This window comes from Rhinopithecus roxellana, chromosome 10, assembly GCF_007565055.1.
Source record: "Rhinopithecus roxellana isolate Shanxi Qingling chromosome 10, ASM756505v1, whole genome shotgun sequence".
NCBI lineage: Eukaryota > Metazoa > Chordata > Mammalia > Primates > Cercopithecidae > Rhinopithecus > Rhinopithecus roxellana.
This window is the reverse complement of record NC_044558.1, coordinates 110,874,276-110,894,575: the sequence shown is the minus strand read 5'-3', so window position 1 is coordinate 110,894,575 and position 20,300 is coordinate 110,874,276. Positions and strand designations below refer to the sequence as shown.

Below are 20,300 nucleotides of genomic sequence, written 5' to 3'. Positions count from 1 at the left end.
TTTCACCTCTAATCTCTCTTCCGGAAAGTCAATGACATATCTATTAGTTTGCTTGCTATTATCTGACAGAGCACTCAAGCTTTGATTTTTTTAAAGTTATTTTTTCTCTCTCTGCTTCACTTTGGAGAGTTTATCTTGCTTTGTTTCTGAACGCACTTTTCTTCCCAATGTCTAATTTATTAAGTCCAGCCATTATATTTTTTTCAATTAAGGTGAAATAGTTTTCAGTTCTAGATTTTCTGATTATTTTTTAAAGTTTATTTTCTCTATTAAGATTTCAATCTGTTTCCTCAACATTTAAATCTCTGAATATATTTATTTATTTATTTATTTTTATTTATTTATTTTTGAGACAGAGTCTCGCTCTGTTGGCAGGCTGGAGTGCAGAGGCTTGATCTCAGCTCACTGCAAGTTCCGTCACCTGGGTTCACGCCATTCTCCTGCCTCAGCCTCCAAGTAGTTGGGACTACAGGCATAGCTGGGACTACAGGCGCCTGATGCCACGCCCGGCTAATTTTTTTGTATTTTTAGTAGAGACGGGGTTTCACCATGTTAGCCAGGATAGTCTCGATCTCCTGACCTCGTGATCCGCCGGTCTCAGCCTCCCAAAGTGCTGGGATTACAGGCGTGAGCCATCGCGCGTGGCCAAATCTCTGATATTTTTAATAGATGTTACAATTTGCAGGCAAGAATCTTAAAAAGGTTACCTGATTTGGTTCTAGTGATGATTTTTCTTACAAGGCTCATTTTCCTGCTGCTTTGAAGGATTAGCAATTTTTTACTCCACACTGGACATTGTAATTTTATTTGCTGAATCTGTAGGTTTTCTTAGCATCCTTTAAACTCTCTTAGCTTCTATTCTAACAGAGGCAGCTTTTATTCTAGCAGGCAGTTGATTTGTTGATTAACTTGGTCTTTTTGAGGCTTACATTTATGTTTTACGATTGTGGATCTAGAAGAGTTTTTAATCCACGGCTAGAGTCACCCGTTCCTAAAGTTTAACTTTACATGGTCTTAACTAAGTGTCTGGGACGTTCTCCACTGTAGCAGGTCAGGACTCTAATGTTTCCCGGTTTGGGTTGGTCTCTAGAGTCTTTCCCGTTCAGATATTCCCAGTAGATGTTCCCTTCTGGACCTCTAGAGTCTCTTTTCAGTTCAGATATTCCCAGTAGCTGTTCCCTTCTGGACATCAATGAGTCACAGAGTGCACTATACACAGAGCTTAGTATTTGGCCAAAGACTTAAGGAAACCACTATACAAATTTTTGCAACACTTTCTCTAGTATTTTACCCTGTAAATACCATTTATCTCAGCAACTCTGAACACTCCTTTCTCTCTTTCAACTCAGTGAAATTACTGAGCTCTCTTTAGGCTTCCCTTCCCTCTGCTGTAGTCCAGAAAATGTTTTCAAGCTGTTACCTGAATTTATTGTGGAACTCACGTTCCACACTTTTATCTCAGGGATCATAGTCCTGTGCTGTCTGTTTTTCAACTTCTACAATAGTTGTTTGATTAATTTTATCCTGGTTTTATAAAAACGTTTTTCTTCAAAAGGACTGGCCTATACTATATGATAGCCCAAAGCAGAAACAATTAGGAAAACAAATAAATTGGTACTAAAATTATGGTCATTAATTTTTAAACACAATAATATGTAATTTAAATCTATTTTCTGGATGGTTTTAATTTATTCCTCTTGCCTGATGTATTGTGTTTCATAATGTATATCCAACCAATTATTCATTTCTTTAAAGAGTACTTAAGTTGCCTCTAAATGTGTATAAATAATACAGCAACACACTTTTTGGTATATATTCTTTGGTGGCTGTATGTAAAAATAATCTGGGAGATATATATATATATATACACACACACACATACACACACACATACATACATTACATATATGCACATCCATATATATATCCAGAAATATATATACCCAAATATATATATGTATCCAAAAATATGTATCTTTTTTTCCTCCAAGAATGGGCTTGCAGACTAATAGGGTATTCAAACACCTACTTTAATAAACACTGACAAGTTTCTTTTCCAGAATGACTACCAGCTTCTACTTTCAACAACTGTACACAAGGATTTTCACATTGGGTGACATCCCTTTGCAATATCCAGTTTTCCAATTTTTGCCATTTGATTAGTATAATCTTAAGACATCTTAATTTTCATTTTCATTCCTCTCACCTGGAAACCGAGCATCTCTTCACATATACTTGCCCATTTAGGCATCATCTCTGTGAACTACCAATTTATATTATTTTTCTAATGTATTCATTGGGTTACCTGAAAGAGATCTTTTTTATATTTAGATATTAAGCTCTGTTAAATGAGGCACTGAAAACAGTAGTCATATACCTGTTAACCTTTTCTATTAAATCCTTAATACAAAGAGATATTTAATTTAAGATGGTCATCTGATTTTTTGCCATATAGTTTGCACTATTCATACCTTTCTAAAAATGTATTTTAACTGCTAAGTTGCAAAGCTATTATTCCTTGTTTTACCTGTTTTACAGCTTTATCTTTCATAATTGGATCTTCGAACCTTCTGAATTCTGCCCACTGTTGTAAAAGGTGTGCATGCATACTCCTGTATATTTTCAATGCCATTTAGTAAACAATCTCAGCTTTCCAATCTTTATAGTACAGTCATATATCTATTCCTGACCTTGCTATTCATTTCCATTGGTCTATTCATCCATTCCTGTGCTGGAACCATAAAGTTCGCTTTACCTTTTTACTAAGCCTTTATGTCTTGTGACACAACTTGCTCTTCTTTTTCAGAGTTGACACTCATATTCTTGGCTTTTTAATCCTCAATACACATTTTCATCAGGCTTGCAACAATCATTGTAATATTGGATGAGATTTCTTCTAATTTGTAGATTTATCTGGGTACAACTGACACATTTTCTTGACTAAGTTGTTGCACTCATGAATGTTAAACTTGCCTTGATATTATCATACCCTACCTAGATCATGTTTAACAACTGAGTGAGAGATAGTCACTGAGAAAACTGCAGCCTGATGGGTCTCAGCCAAATCCCTCTCTGGAAATTGTCCTTCGCAGAAGAGAACTGCCTTATCATAGTCACCCTTCTTCTGAGGAGATAACAGGAACATTAAAGCCTGGTCCTCTTATCTCAAGCTAGGACAACCCAAAAGGGTCTTCCCTGTCTTCAGACCTCACTTTCTCTGATGCACCTCTACTGAAGGTCACCATTTCCCTCTGTTCATTTCTGCTTCTTTCTTCTCTCACAGGAGTTGTTTTGGAAAGCTCTCCTGAATAAACTCTCTGCATTCAAACATAAAACTATCAGAGTATGTTTCCTGGGAAACCTGAATTATATATAATTCCGTCTTCTGCAGGAAAATTCTGGGGTTTGGGGGGGATTCATTTAGTCAATTAATTATAAACTTGTCTATATATTTGACATGACTTCTGATATATTTTTAGATGTAAAGAAAATGTACTTTGTTTTCGTTTTTCTAATTCCTGTCATGCAATATGCTTCGCTCTTCCGTGAAAGACAGAAATGTTATTTACTAGCTTCCTCAATATCCAGAATTTAGACGTTTGATTATGCCTTATTCTTGAGTTACTATTGAAGGCTACTAAAGAGTATTGTGGATGATACTCATCCCTATTATTAAGAAATAAAATCCATTGTCTTTTGGCATTCATTGCTTCTGATATGAAGTTAGCTGTCAATCTAATTATTGTTTCTTTGTAGATAATCTTCTGGTTTACTAAATTTATCTTTTATAGTGTCCAGTCTAGAGCATATATAAATGAAATGTTTTATTTCCAGAGTTTATAATTGATTTGCTTGCATACCCATCTGTCCTTTCTCAACATTTGATAACTTTTGTTTCAAATTTTCTGTCCTTTTATTGTGGGTGCTATTATTACATTTTTAAGAATCTTATACTAGTAACAGTTGCAGCGATTTTTTCTTTCTGTTTTTCTTTTTCGTTTTCCTCTTAGTATAGCCTTGTACCAATTGTGTAATTATCTGCCTCCAGTTCCCTGGCACAAGTGGGCAAGTGGGGTGTTTTCATTTCCCAGTACTCTTCTAGATTTCTACTCTGGTCCTTTAGTCAGCTCTGTATCCTTTTGATAAAAGCCACTGATGCCTTTCCCTGCATCCACTCATTTAAAAAAAGAGACATCTGGATATTCCTATTCCAGTACCATTTACTTTGTTATTGTGTTCAGTTGGATCACTTCAATGTGAAAACAAAATGTATCATTGTAATGTATATTATTTATTTGTATATAGTGGAAGATAGAGGAGTATGGAAAAAGGATTAATATCCTTGCATTAATCTCATAGACCTCTTATGATCAGTAATCTATCCAATCAGTTTTCATTCATTTTTAAATGTGGAAAAATTAAATACTGTAACTGTTTTGTTTTTTTGAAAGAGAGTTTCACTCTGACATCCACTCTGGAGTACAGTTGTGCAGTCTCATCTCCCTGCAACTTCCATCTTCTGGGCTCAAATGATCTTCCCACCTAAGCCTTCCAAGGAGCTGGGGCTACAGGTGTGCACCCCCATGCTCAGCTAAATTTTTTTTTTAATTTTTAGGGGTAGAGAAGGGGTTTTGCCATGTTACCCAGACTGGTCTTGAACTCTTGGGCTCAAGAAATCTGTCTGCCTTAGCCTCCAAAAGTGCTGAGATTACAGGCCTGAGACAGCATGCTTGACCACAATATTATATCACTTCTTTATCCTGGCATTCCTTTACAGATTTATATCTCAATTCTTGCTCAAAAGTGGCCACTGACCAATCTGTGCCAAAGTATTAATCAATAATATGTGTAGTGTTAATGGCCTAAATTAGCAATTTTCTCTGGATAATCTATAGGCCACTTTCTTAGAGAGGTCTCTATTAAAATGCAAGAAGATATTTGCTGAGTGGTTATCTCAAATCTGTGCATAGACTCCATAAATATCTTCCAAAACACACGCACTTTAGCTAGCAACTACCTTAATTTTGCTTCTCTTTCAGGAAAACTCCTTGCATGAGTTGTTCATAAAAATGATGAATATAACTGGTCTGGAAATCATAATACTCATTTTATTCAAATAGCACATGATCTTTTCATATAAAATTCTATAAGTCAAGCTAAACATATAAATTTTTTGGTGAATGCAGAATCTGAGCAAGGGGTAATGATTGGTTGTAAACTTAGGGTTACCTGATGCATCCATTTTCACCTACCAAAAAGGCCACACACTTCTGTCACTGGTCAGAATACTCTATTCTCTGGAAATTCCTAGAAATGCACTGAAAAATTCTTATTTTATGTGATCAGTTTTCCTGGACTCCAAATTGACCATTCTCCTTCTGCTTACATAGTCTTCCTTCTAGTAGCATATAGTGCAATTGAATTTAGCAATGCACTTACAGTTATACAGCATAGAGTCTTTATTCTGATCATTATGTTTAAAACCTGGTTGTACCAAAAGCTCCAATATTTTATACTTTATTACATATAATTGTTGAGCTCACAATTATTTGTTAATTTTTTGTATGGTTGGATTTTCTGAGTAATGAGGGTGCTTTGTTATTTCCTCCAGTTATAGCCTGCAAATTCTACTCTTCTAAAGTATCAAGGAAAAAAGTTTCAATTTTCCATCCAGAGTAATTTTATTTTAAAGTTGTAGGATACTAATATTTTTACTTCTGTCACATAAAATTAACATTTTTAAGCAATGTCACATTTTAAATTGTATTACAAGACAAGAAAAGTTATTATTTTAACACATGGTATTTTGATATTATCCCAAATAGATAGTTGTGATATTTTCATAATTTAATTATAAACATATTTTAAAGTGTATTTATTTGAGTATTAGTGTCTACAACATTTTTCTGTAAGCACATTTCTTACCACAAGCTGAACTCTTCCACCATTAAGTACATCTGGATCTAACTCAGGCAAAAAGTGATTGCTGCATAGTGACAAAAACAGAAAGTATTTTATAATGTAAATGTAGAGGAAGCATATAAAAGAAATGCCCAACTAAAAAGCTTGAGAGAAATTAGTTATTTACAAAATGGAAATAACAGTTTTCTTAAATTATGTTACAAGCAAAAATAAGTACAAATGTACATCTTTCCCTAATTAAAAAAAAATCAATTTGAGATAAAATTTCAATTTCTAAATAACACTTCAATACCACCTTTCTTTGTCAAACATAAACACATGCAAAGAGCCACAATTGATAGTACTACTAATGATGGTTAATAAATTATAGAAAATTTAAACATTTGATTTGTTATTTGCTTATATTTTTTAGTTGCCTTTTCAAAAAGATAAAGCTTCCTACTTTTAAAATAGCTCTAGTGTGTTTAATGAATTATACTAATATTTAAAATAAAATACTGTTTAAAACTAGAACAATGATATTTGGCTTTTCAAGAACTCTTGTCTTTGAAAATCTTTTTTTTCTTAAAATATGACTACCTATTTAGTGTATTACATTTTCTTTTTTTTTTTTTTTTGAGACGGAGTCTCGCTCTGCCGCCCAGGCTGGGGTGCAGTGGCCACATCTCAGCTCACTGCATGCTCCGCCTCCCGGGTTGACGCCATTCTCCTGCCTCAGCCTCCGGAGTAGCTGGGACTACCGGCGCCCGCCATCTCGCCCGGCTATTTTTTTGTATTTTTTTTAGTAGAGATGGGGTTTCACCGTGTTAGCCAGGTCGATCTCCTGACCTCGTGATCCGCCCGCCTCGGCCTCCCAAAGTGCTGGGATTACAGGCTTGAGCCACCGCGCCCGGCCTAGTGTATTATATTTTCAAAGGGTAAAGTTTATTAACAATTGTTTACTGTTTAAAATTTTATATATAACTTATTTATGAGTAAGGATTATCGTTAAATATTTAAGTATATCAAAATGTCATCCTGAAACATTTTTTCTTACATTTTTGTTTACACTACATCTGTTCTAATGTTTTTAATTTTCTGAATAAGACCTCTTATATCTGGTTAATAGAAATAGTAAGTTGTGGATTCTATTATTACATGTTTGTTTATAGTTCTAAGGATGCTTTCTCTTATGGTTTGGATGTAGTCTCACCAAAACCCATGTTGAAATTTGATCCCCAATATAGCAACGTTGGGTGCTGGAAACTAGTGAAGAGGTGTTTGGGTCACGACGGTGGTTACCTCTCATGAATGCCTTGATGCTATTCTTGCAGTGAGTGAGTTCTTGTTCTTGTTAGCCTGGATTAGTTCTGGCAGGACTGGATTAGTTGCCATGAGAATGGTTGTTGAAAAGCCAGTATACCCCGTGGGTTTTGCCCCTTCATATGAGTCTACTTCCTCATTGACCTTCCACCATGTTGTGACCCGGCATCAGACACCAAGCAGATTCTGGTGCCATGTTCCTTGAACAACTCAGCCTGCAGAACCATGAGCTAACTAAACCTCTTTTCTTTATAAATTACCCAGTCTGAGCTATTCTATTATAGCAACACAAAACAGACGAAGATACTACCCTATTAATTCAATTGATTAATAACAACATAAAATAAATTGTGCTTACATTAATTTGAATAATTAGTAAGATAAAAATTCTCAAATACTGATGCCTTTATTCCTACTTTTCTGCTCACATTAAAATCTGACCTAATTCAGATCATAAAGTTTTATTTTTATTTTTATATGATTTTTCATATTTTTAAATGAATTAGATAAAACTGATCACATATTAAAGTTACATTTGTATATATTATTAAAAGAAATTTGTTTTAAACTTATTTTGACTTGCTGTTAAACTAAGTTTTAACTGTAATAATTACAGGTTTTTGTTTGTGTGTTTGACACTCATGTGAAACAGTTACTACCCACTATGCCTGAAAATATTTCTAAAATTGTCTTTATATTTATATTCAACATTGGCTTACATTTTTGATAAATGCGTATAATAACATTTTTATTCCTTGTGGATATATGTAGCTAAAACAAAAATCTTGAAAATCTATGTAAAAATATCATCTCTGGACTTTTATTTCCTTAAAACTTTGGTTCAGGATGCATATATATGCTTTATATCATATTGCTATGGGCTGGATTCTGTCCCCTAAAATGCGTATGTTGAAGTTCCAACCCCTAGTACCTCAGAATATGGCTGTACTTAGAGATCTGAAAGAAGTAATTAAGGTAGATAGGATCATATAGGTGTGCCTTAATCCAATATCACTTGTGTCCTTGTAGGAAGAGAAGATTAGAACAAAGACAACACAGCCCAAAGGATGACAATGTGAGGATACTGCAAGAAAGTAGCCATCTGCAAACAAAGGAGGTCTCCAAAGATACTGCACCTGCTGACACCTTGATCTTGAACTTGTAGCCTCTGGAGCTGAGATAAAATAATTTTCCCTTGTTTAAACTACCCAATCTGGTATTTTGTTATGGCAGCCCTAGCAAAATGGTACATACATTAATATAACAAAAATTAACTAAGCAACTTTTAGATTTAAGGTACCTTGTTGCTAGGGAATATAAACATTTGATATCTTCAACCTTGTAGCTCACCTGTACGTCATGCGTTATAATTATTATCTCTCTATGAAAGAGGAAACTGAAGCTTTGGGGCATCACTGAAATGAGTTACATGACAGCCACAGGGTTGAATTATAATTTTAACTGTCAAACTTACAAATAACAAAAATAAAGCAAAATAAAACACAACCTACAATATACATGATATCTAAAAACATTTAATGAATACCACATTTTTTACTTTATAGAGTAGAATGATTTTTGTGGCTCATCTGTTGGTTTCAAGCATTACAGAATAGAGTTGTTCCCAAACATTTCAGGGTGAAAAATAGAAGGAGTAATTAAATCTATTCTATATGAAAGGCCTTTTTATTACCTGGCAATGTAGTTTATTGGCCTTTGGCTATAAAGTCATGTTTGTTTTAGCACAATTAACCTAGGTTTCAATTTTCAAGATGTGTTTACAATACAAAAATCTAATTTAGAGGAAATGACCTCACCATTTCATATTTCTGGAACTAGTTGTTCCATGAACCTCAACCTGTGTGTGAAGCCATTGGTATGTATATTCTCTATTCCTTTCTAATTTTTCATCTGCAGTGGTATCTTTGTGGATAGGATCTTCTTCTATACCTGTGAAAGAAATATGGAATGTGTATTTGTTATTTAAAGAGATCAAACTTCACCCAACCAGTTCCATCTGTGCTAAACATTTTATCACAAGAAAGTAAAAAATGACTAACTTATGAGAGCTAAATCTGTAAGAAAAGTAATGTCAGTAAGAAAAGTAATGTCAGTCACAGATTAACTATTTTTCCTGCTTAAGTTTCAAACCCATCTATTTTGAAAAACATACTTAAAATCAATCACCATTTATAGGGTTTGTTTTTGAGTTTTTAATTAGAAAAATCAGAGAGTTATTTTTTGGTGCCTTGTAGAATTCTTCTAATATAAAAACATCTGTTCCATATCTGTCCTTTCAGGATTGAAGTCTAATTGTTCTTATACCACTCTTATCCATATGGAGAATTTACAAATTATATTGAGTGTATTTGAACCTGAATTTTCATTTACATAAAACTGAGCTTGCTCTGTGTAAGCTACTATAGTATTTTATGCATTCTGGAGCTACACTGAAGACTAGTTTTAAAGCCTTCCTCCATGGACTTGATCTTCTAGACTGCTTCATTTTTGATATGCGGTTTGTTGGCTTCATAAACTTGATTGAAAGTATACCAGAGGGAGACACCTCTTAAAACCTAAATCATAGTAATCAACTCAGAACAATCCTGTATTTTAAAAACCTGATGTTTAAAATGTCAAGTTATTACTTTGGAATATTCTTTCATTATAGATGTTTGTACAGAAGAAGTCTACATATTTGCAAGTTGTTTGGAAAACAAATAAAGCATGGTGCAAAACCTATTTTGAATACCCTGTGCACGTACGTGCACATACACATACACACAAGCTTAGCATGTGTCATTCAGAATATGTTGAGGATGATATATCTAACATGTCTTTCTTCCTCAAAAGTTACTGTTATAATTAGTGAAATGACTCTAGTTTTCAATTTAAACAGATGCTGAAACCAGGTCTCTGGAAAGCTTAAAATCTGGATGCTTTGAGTATCTAAAACTCCGTTACTTAGCAAAGTTCCTATTGCTTCTTGTGCCACCTTATATTTCTAAAATGACTTCAGGCCTTGAAACCTGAACTTAGGCCAACTCTTCCATAGTTGCTACAATTAGAGGAACAATTGCTTCACATGAGGGGATTGGCTGTTGAATCCATCAGCAGACTCCATTTTCATAAATAGCCTTATAATTATACAAAAGTTATAAAACACACTCAAACAAAGGGAAGATTTGGCATTGCTACACACTGCATTGGGTCTCTATTCTAGCAAAACCCCTAGCTACTGATCTGGTTTCCTGGAGTGACCAGGCCAGATGTTGGACAGCACAGTGACTGAGAATAGTGATGACTCAGTGACCCTGATGATCAACTGAGTCCAAGACTTGAAACTCACCTACTCCTGATATGGAGAGAATCCTTTTGTAATAAGTGAACTTTTAGTTAAAACGTAAATAATCTCAGTCTTACTGTTCTTAAAAATAGTGGCATATACTTGCAATGGTCACTTTTTAAAGTACTCATTCTGGAAAGCTTTCCTCAATTCTACAATAACACTTCATAAACTCTAAGTGGTTTTACATCAGAACTTAGCCAAAGTTCTAAACAACAATTCCTGAGTAAAAAGGAGAAGTTTCATCATAAGGATCCAATTCTTATTAACCATTTTAACCCCAAGGCATAAATTGGTAGATTGGCATGAGCTCAGTGTAAGAAACAGAACAAGCATAGTGGTGAAATTGGCTGGATGTACTTGAAAATACTGCAATTCAAATGTTAGAGGAAGTGGTTCTGTCTCAGCAAAATCATTTCAGAATTACTCCTGTTACTGAGGAAGAGAAAGTAACATTTATTCTTGGAAGCTTGCAGAAGTCCTACTTTTAGCAACTTGTGTAGGAAGAATAAGGGTGACTTGGATTAATTAACGGATACTTACCAGTTTCCAGTTAGGCTGCCCAGTAATTCCTTCCTTTCAATATCAGAAGAAGCATCCTTCTGCCTGCAGAACACTAATCCCTTTATCCACAGTTCCTTGCTACTTCTATGGGTCTTGCACCAATTCCCTATATTATTAACCTAAGAAAAATGCCTTCTTTTTTTTTTTTTTTGAGACGGAGTCTTGCTCTGTCATCCAGGCTGGAGTGCGGTGGCCAGATCTCAGCTCACTGCAAGCTCCGCCTCCCGGGTTCACGCCATTCTCCTGCCTCAGCCACCCGAGTAGCTGGGACTACAGGCGCCCGCCACCTCGCCCGGCTAGTTTTTTGTATTTTTAGTAGAGACGGGGTTTCACCGCATTAGCCAGGATGGTCTCGATCTCCTGACCTCGTGATCCGCCCGTCTCGGCCTCCCAAAGTGCTGGGATTACAGGCTTGAGCCACCGCGCCCGGCCGAAAAATGCCTTCTTTTGATTCTTGCTATCCTCCAGTTACTACTGTTTATATGTGCTTTTTACTTCAAAACACAACCTTGAGTAATTTTATTTAAACATTTTTGAACTTTTATTATAAAAATAATACTCATTATAGAAAATTTAGGAAGTAAAAAGTCAAAGAAAAGACAATCTGCAAACATCATTATCAAGACAACTGCTGGTTAATATATAAAGGCATTTACTTGTAGCTGTTTTCACATTTTTGTTTTTTTTGTTTTGACTTTAGTTTACACACATAGTTGTTCCTCAGTACCCATAAGGAATTGGTTCCAGAACCTTCTTTGAATACAAAAATTGGTGGATGCTCAAGTCCCTGATATGAAATGACATTTGCTTATAACCTGTGAACATCCTCCTAGATACATTAAATCATTTATAGATTACTCATAATACGCAATACAATATAAACTATCATACTAATTTTCTTAGGAAATAATGAAAGAAAAAATCTGTACATGTTCAGCGTAAGTGCATTTAAAAAAATTTTTTTATCTGCAGTTGGTTGAACCTACAGATGCAGAACTCATGGATATGAGAGGCTGACTGTAATTATATGTATTCTTCATATCCTATTTTTCAGTTAGTATTATAATAAATATATTATATGTAATAGAAAACTCAGATATAATTTGCATGGTTTTATACTATGATCTACCAACTTACTATATAACAGATTTTTAATTATCTCTTTTTAAATTTTACTTTAAGTTCTGAGATACATGTGCAACATGTGCAGGTTTGTTACATAAATATACACGTGCCATGGTGGTTTACTGCACCCATCAGCTCATTATCAACATTAGGTATTTCTCCTAATGCTATCCCTCTCCTAAACCCCCACCCCTCAACATGCCCCACCGTGTGATGTTCCCCTCCCTTTGTCCGTATGTTCTCATTGTTCAACTCCCAATTATGAGTGAGAACATGCGGTGTTTGGTTTTCTGTTCCTGTGTTAGTTTGCTGAGAATGATGGTTTCTAGCTTCATCCATGTCCCTGCAAAGGACATGAACTCATCCTTTCAGATGGCTGCATAGTATTCCATGGTGTATATGTGCACATTTTCTCTATCCAGTCTATCATTGATGGACATTTGGGTTGATATCAGTCTTTGCTATTGTGAACAGTGCTGCAATAAACATATGTGTGGATGTGTCTTTATAGCAGAATGATGTGTAATCCTTTGGGTATATACCCATTAATGGGATTGCTGGGTCAAATGGCATTTCTAGTTCTAAATCCTTGAGGAATTGCCACACTGTCTTCCACAATGGTTGAACTAATTTACACTCCCACCAACAGTGTAAAAATGTTCCTATTTCTCCACATCCTCTCCAGGATCTGTTGTTTCCTGATTTTTTAGTGACTGCCATTCTAACTGGCATGAGATGGTATCTCATTGTGATTTTGATTTGCATTTCTCTAATGACCAGTGATGATGAGTTTTTTTTCATATGTTTGTTGTCTGCATAAATAATTAATCCATTTTAAAAGATGGAATTAAAAATAAAATATCTAATAGTATAAACATTTTGAAGAATTTGATGTAATCTATATTGTCAAATGGTTTTAAAAGGTCTCACTAATAACATACTTTATGAGATTGCTTATTTTACTTAGTCCCTGGTCAACAGTAAGAGAGCAAATATTTTTAAACTGCTGATAATTTGATAACAACACTAATTATGGTCTTAATTTACACATCTTTGCTAGTGAAATGGAACATTATAATTATTTAATAATTTTAGTTTGTACATTGTAAAATATCTTTTTTGTTTCCTTCAATTATCTACTGGATTCTAGTTTCCTTTTTTGTTTTTGACTATTTATAATTATTTTTCTGTTATCACCGGTGCAAATATTTTCCCCTGACAATTGGTTGATTTTAGTTTCTACTCTCTTTTCAAAAGGGGCAATTTTCTTTTTCAGTAGGCATACAAATTTATATATTTGCCCCAAATCTTCTAAACTATAGGCTACTTTCCTTTAATAATTTATAGGTGTTTCCCAATTCTATAAACTGCATGAGATATAAGAGGATTTCAAGGACAAATTGGACACTCTTCCAATATTTTGTTTTTCACAAATAATATCACTATGAGATATTGTAAGATGGCCTGAAACTGGCTTATCTAACAATTACATTCATTCCGTAATTTCATTGACCTCACTGCTGGATTCCAGACCACTTCCTTTGTCTTACAACTCTTTTTTTTCTGCAGGCCTTTCGGACACCAGACATCAAGTATTCCCTCCCTTCAGGATCCTTTTTAGATTCCTTTAGATGTTGGTGCTCCCAGTTTTACAAGTACCTAAGAGTCAGTTCCCACTCTATATCTGGCACTGTGCTAGCTTCTGATAACAGTCAACCTGATTGGCATAGTTTCTTATCTCATAGAGCTAACAGCTGAGAGGACTAGGTATCACCAACCTCTATCTTCTTCCTGTTCTTGTATCTCATATTTCCACCTGAACTTCAAAATCACAACTTGTCTTTACCATCATCATCCTACTAAAGTATGTTTTTTCCTCCTGGATTCCGAAGTAAGGCAGATTAGTCAGTCTGTAGTCAATATTGGCTACTTATTTTTTAAGTACAAATATCTAATCAGATATAAGAACTAATCCACCTCCTGGGTAATCTACTAATCTGGTTCCTTCATTCTTTCACAATTGCAACCATTTTACTTCAGGCCCCATTCTGAACGTGAGTGAGCAGTCTTATATGTGGTGATATATGTATGTGTAAGGGTACTTTTCTGACCTGTCACAACAGAAGAGGTTCTCTTCCTCTTAAACCCAACACCTTAAACTATGCACCAGATCCCAATCCTTCCATATAATCTAGAATCCCTTGCCATCAGTTTCCCTTTTCTTCTATATTTTCAGCATATCTTAAGATTGACTTTTTACATTCCCCTCCAGTGACTCTTCTCTCTCTCCTTCCCTAATCAGATGAGCTTCTTGAAGACAAAGATTAGTCTCTGTTGACTTACTTGCCATCTGCATTATGGCTTTCTCCCAACGCCCTTTCACTGGAACTGTGCACATCAAAATGATCACAATGCTAAATTTGGGGGACTTTTTGAAGTTCATATCTTACTGACTTCTCCATAGTATTATTCACTGTTATCCACTCCCTCCTTCTTGAAAGGGTTGTTTTCCCTGGATTCATTACCTTTTCCATGTTTTTATTCTCAATCCTTTGGCTAAACCCTGGTCTATTCCAAGGGCCCCTCTTCCCTTGCCATCTTTTTCAATCTCAGGATTATTCTCTGGAGTTCTTTCTTGGTCCCATTTTATTTTTAGGCTATACTCTCTCTGTATAATGATATGCATTCAAATTTTTCAATTGTCATCTTTATTTTCTTCTGAGACATGTATTCAAAGACTCCTCACTTACATATCCAACAGATACTTCGAGCATGTCAAAAAATTGAACTCATGGTTATTATTTAACTTTTTCCTAAATTTTCTATAATGCTATCACTATCATTAATTCACAACTGAGGAAACACTGTGGTACTGAACCAGAATTCTTTCTCAACTTCCAGCTGCATATCTTACCATCTATGTTAAATCCATTAAATCTCCTCCATTCCCACTGCCACTATTTTTAATTCAGGCTACAATTGTTTCTTCTGAATTACTACAACAGCCTTCTAACTGGCCTCTGCTTTTAGTCTTCCTCCCACAGATATATCTCCATACCGCAAATGATCTTGCTAAAATACAAATCTAATTGTGCCATCTCATAGGTTAAATTCCTGGTTCTCCACTGCCTTTAGATAATATTCAAAGTATTTTTTTTGCATAATGTATAGGTCTTACTTTATATCTTCAGACACTTCTGTTAGGTTCCTTTCTCAATCCCCCAGGCATAGTGTGGTTACCCCAAATGATCTCTTTTGCCCACAGACCTTTGCCCATACTGTCTTCTATGCTTGGGACTATCCACTTTGCCAAGGGTATTCCTGCTTCAGGTCTTTAGGTCTCAGTTTAGAACTTACATTCTTTGGGGTAAGCTCCCTGATCATCCAACACTGCATTCCTTATTTAAATTAGGTTAGGTATGCTCATTCCAAAGAACCGTATAGATACCCCATGACAGCATTCATTACATTGTATTCTATTTTCTTATCTAAGTGTCTGCTTTCCTACCATTATCAAGGGCAAAAATTACAATTACTTTTGCACCAATCTAACACAATATAATCTCTTTAAGTGGTACATAGTAGGATGGTGCACAAAAATATTTGTGAAATGAAATAATAATTACCACAGTTGGTTAATGTTGTCTCAGTACCCTGAGAAAAGTAGAACTAGAATTTGTAGGTTTTTAGCATGTGGACAAACCCGTGCATTGTGGAGGATAACACATGTCTAAACATGATTAACTTGATTATTATAATAGAAACTTCAGCTTTGAAGGTTAAGATTAGATTGGGATAAAAATTAGCAACTAAAGGTACAGAATTAAACACAAAACCATGCCAGGCACGGTGGCTCACATCTGTAATTTCAGCACTTTGGGAGGCTGAGGGAAGCGGATCACCTGAGGTCAGGAGTTCGAGACCAGCCTGGCCAACATGGTGAAACTCCATCTCTACTAAAAATACAAAAATTAGCTGGGTGTGGTATTGCTCGCCTGTAATCCCAACTACTATAGGGAGGCTGAGGCAGGAGAATTGCTTGAACCCAGGGGGAGGAGTTTGCAGTGAGCCAGGATCATGCCACTGCACTCCAACCTGGGCGACAGAGTGAAACCTTGTCTCAAAAAATAAAATTAAATAAAAATAAATAAATAAAAATAAAAATAAAACACAATACCAAAAAAAGAAACACTACTCATTCATATAAAATTACTTCATAAAATGTTTGAAATATACTCAATCATAGAGGAAAGTAGATTAGTTTTAAAAAGTTCACCAAAAGAAATGAAGTACTTTCTAAATTAATGGAAATATTATTCTTTTCTTCATGAAAAGCACAACAAAATTGTTCATTAAACTCATATGCTTCAAATAAATCAGTTTTCTAAATTTTCAATATAACATAATATCTTAAAGTGAGGGAGATTAAGATTCAATTATCATTTAAGGCACAGAAAAATAAGCTAACTACATTTTTAATACGTATGGCAACTTTCCCATGACTATTTTCTTTTCCCTTAATGGCTTTTCTCAGTAATATAATAAAATACTCTTGGTTTCATGAATAGAGATGAGTTCATTTCTTTACCAAAAGTTTTTGGAGGACATAGTTGTGGCTCAGAAAAACACGTCTTCATGAAATGGAAGTATTTTTGGCAACTTTGATAAATGGCTGATTCTATGTATCTTATGTTGGCAATACTAAAATTTTGATTTACACTATAAAGCAAAAGTGGTCTGTATGTGTTTACTAAAATAAGTTATTGCATTATACCTCACAAATAAAGCACAACTAAAAATGGAATTTGGCATAAATGTTACACTAACAAGATTTTAATTTCATTAACATTTGTATAAATACTTGTTGATAGGCTGTTTATGGTTTCTTCCTTAACCAATCCATTCTGTTGTTGGAAAGTTGACAGCATTGGCATGAAACCAGTAACTCTATAAGAGCCATTTGTGTATGACAAGCAACATCCCTATTCTTTAAAAATATATTTAAGTATATATGTAATTGATCACTCAGAAAAAATGACTTCATGAATAAAGAGGATTGTTGGTGTAAAAGTTTAAAAAACAGAAACTTTGGGAATAGTGCCAAACCTATATGTAAGGTCAAAGGCTAACATCAGCACCAATCACTCCTTTACATATTTCACTGTAGTTTATGGCAGAGAGGGGAAAAAAAAAAAACTAGAATGAAAGTTATGTGCTAGTTTCTGACATTTGAATTAATTCTCAAAATTGGTCCATTTGGGAGATGGGATAGTACATAAAGTATATGAATAACCTTTATGAAGGCAAAGAAAAATAAAAATGAGTTACTAAATTATATCTTTGAAAATATTTAGATTTCGCAAGACACATTTTTGATATCATGGAATTAATAGGTTTAGCTGAATCCCTCTAGAATAGCAGAAATATCTTTAAAAAATCAACTACAGTTGTGCTTATTAACCAATTGTAATAAATATTCTGTATTCAACTTATAAACAATTCCACATTAAATGAAATACGTTTTGCCATGTATATTGCTTAGCTGGGCTAAATTTCCTCACTAATATCTTTACAGTGCAGTACCAAATACTACATAAAGGGTGATTCTTTGGTTTATTTCCAGAGAATCACACAACTCAGGAAAGTCCTAGGTTGCTCAAGTCATATATACATTAACATGTATTGTGTCTCCATGTTTGCTATAACTAGGGCTGGGACTAGAGTAAGGTGAGTGGGACAATTGAGGTACTTGCTTTAGGCATAACATTTAAGAAAGTGCAAAAAAACCTCAGTAATTAAGATAAGTAATATTTTACTGTAATATCTAAAAATCAATGCAAAAATTTAAGAGAAACAAAATACCAAAGTTTTAAATAACAGGACTAGTAACAGTGTTATGCCAAGTTGTTTTGAAGCTTGAATGCAAAAGGAAAGATCAGTAATACTAATTCTTTCTCTGTCCTGGTATTTATCTATTTCTGAGAAACACTAATGTAGATGTTAATAGGATATTGCTTTTAGAACTACCCAGTAGCCATGGAATTTATGATTGTTTCCCATGAGGCTGTCACACTGCCTCATTTTCCATTACAAGAGGTCCTGGAATTCTGACTTACAGGAAATTCGTTAGAGAATAAATTAATTCAATCTGTAAAACTAGGGTCTGTACCTTAACCATCTTTGTATCTGCCCAGCAACGAAATTGTACATAGTAAGTTGGCTTTTTCACTTACTAGCTGTGTAATGTTGAGTAAATTATTTATCTTCTCTCCGTCTCAGTTTTCTCCTTTTAAAACGTAAATAATAACATAAAATGAACACGTAGGGTACCTAACATATAGTAAGGATTTACTAGCCATATTACCATCTTTTATTTTAAAAAGTAAAATGAATTCCATCATGCGTAGCCTTAATGCTATCTCAACTGCCAAAGGCCAGGACTTACTCTAAATTCAGGTCAACTTTGGGGTTCTAGGGGGTCACTCACAGGAGGGAAAGATTGATGATTAACACAAAACTAGCCAGAAAAATTTTCTGGAGGGTGAGTCCAGGAAGTACTCCTTACCAGAATCCTAAATATGTAATCCGTATTTTTAATGTATTTCATTTCATAATATATAAGGATTTTAGTGTGTCTTTAAAGAGAAAAATCCATTTGCACAAGAAGAGTAGATGGTCTTAATTGATTTTAAGTTATTACAAATTACTTTTATCAATTAGTAATAACCATGAAGGAGACTCCATTGACATGATTCTCTCCTGTTTCACCCTCTCAATTTAATTATCCTTGAAAAATATTCCTCTATCCAACCTAGACTCCCTCAGGGAGTGTTAATATAGTAGGTCATCCAAACTAGGGCTCACTCAATAGCATAACGGAGCATCTAATGATGTCAGTAGGTTGGCTTTCAGAATAACATGGTCATAGTGGCCACATAAATATTACTGCCACACACATATATATGTGTGTATGAACACATTACATATATATACATACTATATATATTATATATTATATATATATAATATATATGTATATATATAATATATAATATATATATTTATATATATACTTCTGGTCCCTGCTCTATCTAAAGGTTTTTACTCATTGATAAAAATGTATTTCTAATTCTACTGATTTATGTATATTTATTAATTGAGGGATAAGTAGGTGGTTTTATTTCCTTTGCTACTTTTATTTCAAAAGAAACCAATAAGTGTATTAGTTGATATATTAGTGATAGAAGCTTGAATAACTCAGTAAAACATACTTTATATCATTACATAGCTATATAACAGAAATGCTCATAGCACATAAGTCTATATGTTCATAATGAAATTCCCATTATGTGCATTTATATCATTTTATTATACACTTCTGCCTATGATAATTTCTGTATTTGTCAAACTGAATTATATAGATAAGTTTCACATACAGAGATAACTTCATATGGAATACTGAATATACATTAAAATACTGCTTGCATTATGCAAAGCAATAATTAAAAATAACTTTCACAATTTGCATGTCAACATATTAGAAAGTAATAAACCTGGTTCTAAAGTTACTATTTTCCATAGGCAACAATATTAAGCAATTATCCCTATAACTGGCTGAATATTTTAGAGTTTTCCAGTTGAATTTATTAATGCCAAAGTTTTATCTTTTGTTGTACTATTTTTAGAAAGACAGACTTATTTGACATAGCAGAATTTCATTTGTAAATGAATGAGGTCCTTTTTACAGGAATTTCACGTTTAATTTGAAAAGAGGTAAAAGCAGTCCTTATCTACTCATATTCTTGTGGAGAAATGAGTCAATACAGGCCGGAATCATAGGTCCACATTAAAAAATTACTTTTTAGCTTTAAACTATTACTAATGTAAATATTAATTTTTGAAAGCTATTTTTAATTATTTTGTTTTGAAATATAACACATACACACAATTTTATATATAGTATGTATATATTCAATTTCAAGATTTATAAATATGCTATGAAATATAATTATATAAATTATATATTGAATTATATGTAAAT

The 20,300-nt window shown here is 34.0% G+C and overlaps 1 protein-coding gene across 1 annotated transcript in view; it reads right to left on the bottom strand.

The window, feature by feature from the left end:
* Nucleotides 1-20,300, bottom strand: part of LOC104655968 (leucine-rich repeat and IQ domain-containing protein 1) — a 268,433-nt gene that overhangs the window by 7,316 nt on the left and 240,817 nt on the right. Inside the window, exons 13-14 of the mRNA XM_030939711.1 lie at nt 9,042-9,174; nt 5,926-5,986 (exon numbers count right to left, since the gene is read on the bottom strand). Of these exons, the coding sequence (XP_030795571.1) occupies nt 5,926-5,986; nt 9,042-9,174 (194 nt within the window). The remainder of the gene's footprint in view (nt 1-5,925; nt 5,987-9,041; nt 9,175-20,300) is intronic.